General features: G+C 55.7%; 1 protein-coding gene across 3 annotated transcripts; it reads left to right on the top strand.

Moving 5' to 3' along the window:
- The first annotated feature begins 56 nt into the window (after positions 1 to 56).
- FAM131A (family with sequence similarity 131 member A) lies at positions 57 to 9372 on the top strand. 3 transcript variants are annotated; one of them, XM_037071030.1, is made up of 9 exons: positions 57 to 695; positions 1190 to 1476; positions 1853 to 1913; positions 2169 to 2261; positions 2935 to 3077; positions 5481 to 5574; positions 5824 to 6006; positions 6185 to 6301; positions 7646 to 9372. In XM_037071030.1, exons 4-9 carry the CDS (start codon positions 2174 to 2176, stop codon positions 8116 to 8118), a joined length of 1098 nt encoding a protein of 365 aa, XP_036926925.1. In that variant the 5' UTR covers positions 57 to 695; positions 1190 to 1476; positions 1853 to 1913; positions 2169 to 2173; the 3' UTR covers positions 8119 to 9372. The 3 variants fall into 3 exon arrangements, with proteins under 3 accessions (XP_036926925.1, XP_036926926.1, XP_036926927.1); XM_037071031.1 differs by lacking the exons at positions 1190 to 1476; positions 1853 to 1913; positions 2169 to 2261; positions 2935 to 3077; XM_037071032.1 differs by lacking the exons at positions 57 to 695; positions 1190 to 1476; positions 1853 to 1913; positions 2169 to 2261; positions 2935 to 3077 and adding an exon at positions 3092 to 3528.
- The last annotated feature ends 33 nt before the right edge of the window (positions 9373 to 9405 follow it).

The following is a 9405-nucleotide window of genomic DNA, read 5'->3' as shown; positions in this document are numbered from 1 at the left end:
GCACATCAGTGGGCAGCCTCATTCAGAGCTGGTGCCTCTCTTGCATCCCCTGTTGATTGCAGGAGCTGGGAGTCACTTGGAGGGTTTGGTCCTCAAAGTAGACGGTGGTTGGGTGTCCTGTTGATTAGGAGGGGACAGGGAGACAAATAGCTGTGGGCTACTTCAGTGTTTGGTTTCCCATATCAGTGTGAGTGAAACCCGATTTCATGGAGAAGGTCCTGGGACAGCCGGGGAAATCCTTTACAGTTACAAGGTCTCATCTATAAAATGGGGTTGGATTCAAAGAAATCTTTTGCCCCATATGGTGTTATTGGCAACCTGGGCGCAGTGAGTGCCCGCCTGTCACCTCCCCTTTCTTTCTATTCGCCTTAAGTGGTTCTGCAGTTGTGCCTGAGAACACAGGGCAAGCTTTTGCCTGTGGCCGCCACTGCTTGGCCCTAACGCCTGCTCGGCCCCGCCTGCTTTGGGTAGTGACGCGATGGCCACGCCCCCGCGCTGGCGTCACCGGCCCGGTTCCCTCTCTCGGGAGCGGCGGCGGACGCGGCTCCCACCCCTCCCCTCCCGGGTTCTCCCCTCCCCGGTGGCAGCCGCGGCTCGACCCTCGGTAAGCCGATGGCCCGGGTCCCGAGCGCGGGCTAGCGTGCCTGGGTGCCCGGCCATGGGCTGTGTTGGCTCTCGGAGCCCGGCGGGTCAGGGTAAGATCCAGAGGCCGGGCACGGGCTGGGAAGTCGGGCTGCGGGTGCGCTGGCTGCGGGTGGGTGGGGGCCTTGAGGAAGGGGCCGATGTCAGAAGGGAGGAGCCTGCACCAGGGAGGCGGGCCAGGCTAGAGGAGGGAGCTGACTGGAACGGGGAGGGGGCTAAACTGACTGGGGCTTCGTCCTGTGGCCTCCCTGTTTCTGGGCTCTGCAGGGTGGACTCGTGTCTTCCCGCCTGCATTCCCACTGCTGAGGGTGACAGGAGGCGCTTGGCCTGGGGAAGGGCTAATCGACCCTCACCAGCTCAAGGCGACTGGTCTTATCCACCCACATACACTCACCCAGCTCTGCCTGCACCTCTCCTCGAAGAGCTGGGGGTGTCTCTAGACTGGGAATCTGCCTTCCCCAGCTGTGTCCCAACCCGTGTAAGCCTGCAAATGCTGGCCAAGTACTCTACCAAGGAGTTTTTAATTAAATCTTACTCCCCACTTCAGCGACAGATGGACTCAGGCCTCACTTTGGGCACCTGTGAGCAGCTGATTACCTCTCACCACTCTTAGTTCCCTTCCCCCACTCTCAACAAAAAATCACCCTACCCTGTGGAGGGAAACAGGAGCCCAGAGAGAGGCAGGCCATCAGGTCTTCCTACAACTGCTGACCCTTGCTTGGGCCTTGGTTTCCATGGATGGTGCATGCTGGGGCCTGGTTTTAGTCCTGTGCATCTGAGGTTGGCCAGCCTACTTTACTCCAGTGTCATGGATTTCTCCAAGCCTAAGGCCAGGTAGGAACTTATGATGTAGAGGGCTAGGTTTCAAATGGGTCCTGGGCTTCAGGGCAGGTGGTCAGTCACACAGGCCTTAGTGTGGTTGGTACTTGAGGTTCTTTGGAACTAAGACTCTGAGATTACAATTTTCCTTGGGTTCCCTGAGGAATTCTGGGATTTGTAGTTCTAAATTAACCTCATGGCTTTTGAAGCTGAGAAGCAGCAGGCTGCTCTGATCCTTCTGGCCCTGTAAGGCTTGGAGTTCAGGAAGTCATTCCCTCCTATAGTCAGGAGAGAGTTTGGCTGACCTCAGGATTGGCATCAAGAACCCTGATTAGGTACCAGCTGGGGCCAGGGATGGCCTGTAACCTTGTGTCTTCCTTCTGGTTGGTAGCATTTCTGGGGACCACCAGCAGGCTGAGGCTCAGGGACAGAGACGGCAGCTCCAGCTAAAGGTCAGTTGTGATATACATTGCCTGTTGGCACTGTCTAGGGAACAAGCCTCAGCTTGCTGAGCTCCACAGAGCTTGGCTGGGCCCCTGGCACTCCCACCTCCACAAAGCCATGAGGCAGGAGCATTCTCCTTATGTGACTAGGAACAGGTTCCAAGCGGGGAGGGGACTGGCTCAGCATCCGGAACCAAAATAGGAATAGAACTGGGAGCTAAGCCTGGAGCAGTTCTGGGCTTTTGGTTCTCTGCATCAACACAGCCAGCATGCCTATGATTTCTGTGCTGGGAAAAATGTTCCTGTGGCAGCGTGAAGGGCCTGGAGGACGATGGACTTGTCAGACAAGTCGCAGAGGTGAGACCAGGGACCATAGATGTAGTCTGGGAGGTGATGGGAAGCTGAGGAGTAGGATGCTCAGGTGGCAAGAGAAAAATTACTTTGGCTTAGATATTGGGAATCAGGCTGGAACAGGACAATTAGGCCGGGGCCAGGCAGAGGACATCAGGAAACAGCCTTAGGGGACTAGGGTGAAAGAAAAAACATGGGTTTGTCAGAGAAGAAGAGTAAGGAGCTGTATACCGCCTGAGTCTGGCAAGAAAAAAGAACTGAGAGAAGGAAGGCAGCAGGCTTGCAAAGGGTCCAAGATGGTGGTGGGTATGGGGACAGTGATGGCGGTGGAAGAATGAGGTGTGCTTTCCAAGAGGAATGGGTAAGCCTAGAAATGGGAGAAAATTTGGAATTTATCAAAGTTTAGGTGTCATCCCAAAGGTATTGGTGACAAAATATACTCAGTAGAGGAAGGTGGCCAGTGGCTGCCACAGAATGGCCCCAGGAGCCTAAAGGTTAGGGGCAGTGGGATGCAGTGGGATGGAAGCTTTCAGAGTTGTGAGAGCACCAGGTGGTTGTTGATGTTCTGTGAGGTGGGGGAGGGGTTGAGGAGGAATGATATGGCAACACTGGATGAAGAAGGAGGGGGATCTTTGCAGAAGTGGGAATCCAGCTGAACAGCCTTTCCCCCACCTCTCAGTGGCCTCAGACCCCGCGTGGGCTGTGGAGTGGATCGAACTTCCTCGGGGCCTCTCTCTGTCTTCCTTGGGATCCGCTAGGACCCTACGAGGCTGGAGCCGGTCCTCTCGCCCTTCCTCCGTGGACAGCCAGGACTTGCCAGAGGTGCTGGGCCCTGGTGTTGGTAGGGGGAAGGGGGAACCGCATCCACATGAAGGGGATCTGTATCCCCCACCCCCTCCTTGCCAGCCTGTTTCTGGCTCCCTTTGCCTGCGAGCGGAGGCGCTATCCGGCCGGCAGTAAGGCCGCCCCCGCCGGTCTGCTCTGCTCGGCGCATCGCCAGCGCCGGGAGGGCTGCTTGCGCCTTTGGCGCTGACGTCAGCGCATCCCGGGCCATATCCCGGGAGACCCTGTTGCATGGTGATGGGTTGCCAGGGAAACATACACCTTTTCTCTGGGCCTGGGCCGCAGCTGCGCGGAGTGCTGGCACGGATGGCAGCGGCCAGGGGGAGTGAGGGGAGGGAGGGAGAGCCAGCCAGGAAACACCCAGCAGGTGCTCCTCCTTCCACGCCCAGCCAGAAGCCACTGGCGCCACCCTGGGGGCCCTGTCAACCAGGTACCGAAGGGGAAAGACAGAGGGAGTGGGCCTGAGGTCGAGAGGCACGTGGAGCCCCTCTTGTGAAGGGTGGGAACTGATGGAGTGGAGATAGGTAATGCCGGGGAGGGCACCTGGACCTCTGACTTAATTCATTCGTTGAGGCATACATTTGCCTGGGCTTGCCAAGGAGCACAGAGCAAGGTGCAGGGTGAAGGTAGGAACCCAGATGAAACAGACCCGGGCCATGCTATCCCGAGACCCTTCAGGAGTGATGCAAGGGTAATGCTGGGGTTGGGTGGGTTTGAAGAAGATACCGAGAAAACTGGACTGAAAACACAATAGGAGGTGGTAGTACTTGAGTCAGGCCTTAAATGTTAGGGGGCCTTTTTGTCAGGCAAAGATGGCATTCTTAGTGCAGGGGAAAGCAGGGTTTCTTTGCCTAGAGGAAGGCAGGAGGGCTGCTTGTTGACAAGGAAAGTGGAGAAGTGGGGTTTTACTGGGCAAAGGAGGTCAGTAGTGGATTGTAAGCAGGCCTGGGAGGAGGCGGGGCAGCACAGAGTTCTTCAGGGCCTGGCTGTGAGCTTGCACTTCATTGGACAGTGGAAGAGCCCAGAAAAGATTTTATTTTATTAAAAAAATTTCTTTTACATTTTATTTATTTATCTTTAGAGGGGAAGGGAAGGAGAGAGGGAGAGAAATATCAGTGTATGGTTGTCTCTCATGGGTCCCCTGCTGGGAACTGGCCTGCAACCCAGGCATGTGCCCGACTGGGAATCGAACTGTGATCCTTCGGTTCGCAGGTCCATATTCAATCCACTGAGCTACACAAGCCAGGGCTAGAAAAGATTTTAAATAAGGGCATGTTCTGACCAGCTACACTCCAGGAAAATTTTTACATTTGTACCTTGCCTTGCTCATTTGGCCAATGTATTTTGAGAGATCGCTGGGTACCAGACACAGAGCAAAGGTGTGTAGCAGTGACCAAAAGAGACTGAATTTCTGAAAGATCTTAAGACCAGTGAGGGAGACGAACAAGAAATAAGGAAACACACAAAGTAGACCATAATCACATACATGGGGTATGTTGATAGAGGGGTGTAACTTGTTACAGACTACAGAGGGAAGGTCAACAGTTGGCAGGGTGGCCAGGAAGGCTTCTCTGAGGGAGTGATATTTCAGCCAAGACCCAAAAGATGAGAAAGCGCCAGCCAGACATGGGAACGGGGAAGGGGAACACTTACACAGCACACTAGGCTGACAAATAGCACTGAGTCAGAGGAGCTTGGGGGACCACCAGTGTGCTCATCTGAGCAGGGGGCACTGAGGGCTTGAGGAAGGGCTGTGGCAAAGGATGAGCATAGTATCAGAGGCGGTTTGGAGAGTCATCATTATATCTTAACAACAGGTACAGAGAAAGAAGGCTCACAGGAGAACTGATGGTATGCTGAGGTTTAGAGCCAGGCTGAGTGGGAGAATGGTGGGGTGACGCAAAGCAGGGAGGTCTGGATGCAGAGCCAGACATGGGGAGAAGGTGTTGGCTTTGTTTTGGTCATGCTGAGTTTGTGGCCCTGGTAGGCTCTACAAATAGTATGTGGGTCTGAAGACTGAAAGGAGGAGAGGGGCAAAAGGAAGGGGACCTGGATGCTATATCCTCCCTTCCTCTTTTCTCAAAGACCCTCCATGGTTCTTCCCGACCTGCTTTCTTCCCCTCTAGGAGCTGGGAATGTGGAGGGTTAGCTGTAGTTCTGTTCCTTTGGGCCTGCCCATGTCTCCGTTGCTCCCTGGGAGGACATAGTTTGCTGGTCGTGGCTTCTAACCCTCTTACATATCCCAGCAGCCAGTGGGACACATGCGTTGCCCCAGCATCTCTTCCCAGCTCCCTTATCCCCTTGATGCCTTGGGTGGGGGTTGGGCAAGTGCGAGGACTCTGCTGTCAGAGGAGCACTCACCCTCTGATACTGTCACCCAAGGTGAATGTTGGAGACACAGTCGCGATGCTGCCCAAGTCCCGGAGAGCCCTAACTATCCAGGAGATTGCTGCACTGGCCAGATCCTCCCTGCATGGTATGCATCTCCCTCCCATGCCCCAGGCCATTTGACCCTTTCTTCTCCCTTTTGCACATGTCCTTGGGGATTATTTCCTGTGAGCTCCTGCTGCTCTCTCCCTTTTCTTCTCTTTCTCAGGTGAATCCCAGCCCCTACCTTCCCCACAAGGCACATGTGGACCTTCATTACCATCACCCTTCAACTCCCTTCCCAAATGCTCTCTGACCCATGCTCTTACCAAGTTTTCTGACTCTGCCACACCTATAGGTATTTCCCAGGTGGTAAAGGACCACGTGACCAAACCTACCGCCATGGCCCAGGGCCGTGTGGCTCACCTCATTGAATGGAAGGGCTGGAGCAAGCCAAGTGACTCGCCTGCTGCCTTGGAATCAGCATTTTCCTCCTATTCGGATCTCAGTGAGGGTGAACAAGAGGCTCGCTTTGCAGCAGGTGAGTGACAGAAAGAGGATCAGTCACACTTTTGTCATAGGGATGTACTCTCTCATTTCCTTGGACCTGCTGTGTGGGTTGGAGTCCTTCCTTCTCCCTGTGTCTTCCCTTTCCTGTCTCCAAGCTGAGCCCTAATCTTAGCTCCCTCTGCAAATGAATTCCATGTCCTCCCCAACAGGAGTGGCTGAGCAATTTGCCATTGCAGAAGCCAAGCTTCGGGCATGGTCGTCAGTGGATGGTGAGGACTCTACTGATGAATCCTATGATGAGGACTTTGTTGGGGGAACTGACTCAGGTGAGGGGACATGTCTTGCTGGTGCTGCCATCTGGGGTGGAACTGCCTGATAGGCCCTCTGATTCAGAGCTCAACCTCGGAAGGGGAGATCCAGATGTCCTCAGCCTTTGGAAGGAGAGCGAGAGGCAGACTCTGTCCAGGCAGTCCTTGACCCTCCACTCTGTCCAGGCAGTCCTTGACCTTCCATGGGTAGGAGGGCTGTCCACCCCTGTGGGGGGCCAGTCAGCAGATGAGAGTGGAGTTTCTCACTGGTGCTGAGCCTTCTCTGCCTGTCTGTGCAGTTGGGCCTTTCAGGCCTCAAAAAAAAATGCCCAGAGACCTCACCAGCACCTTCTGTGCAGCCCCATCTCTGGGAGGGTCTGCTGTGTCTTGTCCCCAGGCTGGCTGCAGCGAGTGCAACAGCACAGCAGCACCTCCCAGGGCTGTGGCCTTGGGCAAACAGGAAGCCTGCTGGGCCTGGGCCGCCCACGGGGCTGTTGGCTCCAGCTCAGCATCCTGCTTGCATTCCAGGCCTCAGGCCTCAGGCCTCTCTGCCACTGCTTGCAGAGGGGACCCTGTGGGGCTGTGCAGCTGCGCAAGGCCCTCCTTTCATCTTCCATTCTCAGAACCACGTGGCCGACTTTCTCTGTGGCTTCTGGGCTCCATCCTCCCAGGCTACCATCCCCCCCCCCTTTGGCTTTGAAAATTGCCTCCCCACGCCCCCACCCCTCTAGCTAATTAGCAAGTTCTCCGAGGTGGGCAGCACTTCAGAGCAGATTGGAGACTGCTGCTGTGGTCCGGAGGGCACTGATTTGGATGCCTGAGACCAAGACGGACCTGAGCTGCTGAGCTGCGGTGTTTTTGTTTAACTAAGTTCCAGGTCTGTTTTAACCCCTGATTTGGTGATAATAACTAACATTTACCCAAGGCCACTACTAGCCCATGTGGATTTTTTTCTGTAGATTTGAAAAAGGCACTCTTTTCTCCGGTGGACACAACCCCATGCCAGGGCTTGCTGCTTGGTGAGCAGGGTGAGGGCTGACTTTCAGCCCCACCCACTGGCTTGGACAGGCTCCCCTTGTGCAGGGAACGACCTGCACGACCATGCATGGTATCCCTGCATTTATTGCTTTCTTACTGTGTGCCAGGTTCTGTTCTCTCAGCACCCCCATAAGGTAGGTATATTAGAACCCCCAATTCACCATTAAGGAAATGAAGCAAAGGTTAAGTGACTTGCCTCAAGTTCCCTGGCTCTTACCCATTGTCCTCAGCACTGGGTCAAGATAGAGTGGGGAGAATGTGGCTTCCAGGGTGGCCGACTGAGATGAGGCTAGCAGGGCTGTCTTCTTTTCTCTCCCTTGACAGACATGGCTGGGCAGCTGCCCCTGGGACCCCACCTTCAGGACCTCTTCAGTGGTCACCGATTTTCTCGGCCTTTGCGCCAGGGCTCCGTGGAGCCCGAGAGCGACTGCTCACAGACCGTGTCCCCGGACACCCTGTGCTCCAGTCTGTGCAGCCTGGAGGATGGGCTGCTGGGCTCCCCGGCCCGCCTGGCCTCCCAGCTGCTGGGCGAAGAGCTGCTCCTTGCCAAACTGCCCCCCAGCCGGGAAAGTGCCTTCCGCAGCCTGGGCCCACTGGAGGCCCAGGACTCGCTCTACAACTCACCCCTCTCAGAGTCCCGCCTTTCCCCTGCCGAGGAGGAGGAGCCAGCGCCCTGTGAGGACTGCCAGCCGCTCTGCCCACCACCGGTGGGCAGCTGGGAACAGCAGCAGCAGCAGCAAGCCTCTGACATGGCTTCTTCTGGGGTGGTGTCCTTAGACGAGGAAGAGGAACAGTGACGCACATCATGCCTGGTGGTGGCATGTGTCCCCTGGCTGCTGCTGGGGGCAGAGCCTCTGTGCCCCCGTGTGGGCTTGAGGCTTCCAGCAGAGCTCCAGAGCCTAGAGGGCTCCTTGGGGCACTCACTCCTCATTGTGTGTTTTGCATGAAAGTGTCTAGAGAGGAGGCAGGGACCAGGCTGGGGGCGCATGTCCAGCCCCCACTCCTGGGGTTTGCCGGGGGTTGCCCGGGGCCCCTGGGGCATGGCTACAGCTGTGGCAGAGTGATGTCATGTTCTTAAATCAAAAAATGCCACATATTTCCTCCTCTGAGGGTGTGAACCTCTGAGGGGGCAGTTATGACTGGGCTGTGTGGGGCAGAGTGGGAGGGAGCCTGGCCTCCCGCACCCCTCCCTCTGCCTCTCTCCTCTCTGCTTCTCTCCTCACCTCCAAGTCCACGTGCAGTGCTTGATAGAATCCCCCCCACCCGGGGAGCCTACAGATTGAGCCGTCCCCCAGGGCCCTTCTCCCAGCTGGGCTCATGCTGTGCTTCACCTCTCCATTGTCTCTAAATCTTCTTTTTTCTAAAGAAAAAGAGGGGTTTTGGTCTGTTCTTTCAGTCGGATCTTCTCTGGGAGGCATTGGAATGATGAAAGCCTGTACCTTCCACCCTTTTCCTGGCCGCCCCAAACGGGTCCGGGCCCTTTCCCAGTCCCTCGTAAGATGTGTGGGAAGGGGCCCAGTGGCTCCCAGCCCACCAGGCTGCTGCATTCGTCCAGTTCTCTTTAGGGTGCAGTTCCTAAAGAGGGGATGGCTCAGGTTGCTAAGAGCTGTGACTTCGGTGTTCTTCCAGGGAGGGCCACCAGGGGGCCACCGGGGTGGCCAGACAATGGTCTGCTGATGCCTGAGCAGGGCAGGAATTGTGCCAACCGGTGACAGTCATGAGGGAGTGCCTCTCCTTGGGGAGGAAAGAGGGCAGTGCCTTTGTTGGCTGAAGGAAGGGCCAAAGCGAGGGCGCTGGGGGCAGCCAGGGTGCCGACAGCCAAGCGGTGGAGGCCTCGGAAGATCCTGCATTCTATGGAAGGCAGGCGCTAGAGTTTTATGGCCACGGGATGTGGGTGGCTACAGATTTCAGGCCTTGTACGTTTTGGCAGGTAAGAGGGCCCAAGGTAAGAACATGAGCTGATGGGCACAGGCATTCTATACATAAGTGGCTCATTAGGTGTTTATTTGGTTCTATTTGAGAATTTGTTTTATTAAATTAATATAAAAATCTTTGTAAATCTCTATATACATCTGGTCATTGGA

Source organism: Sturnira hondurensis, unplaced genomic scaffold (assembly GCF_014824575.4).
Source record: "Sturnira hondurensis isolate 20B ecotype Veracruz unplaced genomic scaffold, ASM1482457v3 Scaffold0019216, whole genome shotgun sequence".
In the NCBI taxonomy this organism is placed as follows: Eukaryota; Metazoa; Chordata; class Mammalia; order Chiroptera; family Phyllostomidae; genus Sturnira; species Sturnira hondurensis.
Note: the sequence above shows the minus strand (reverse complement) of the source record. Positions and strands in the feature narration are given on the sequence as shown.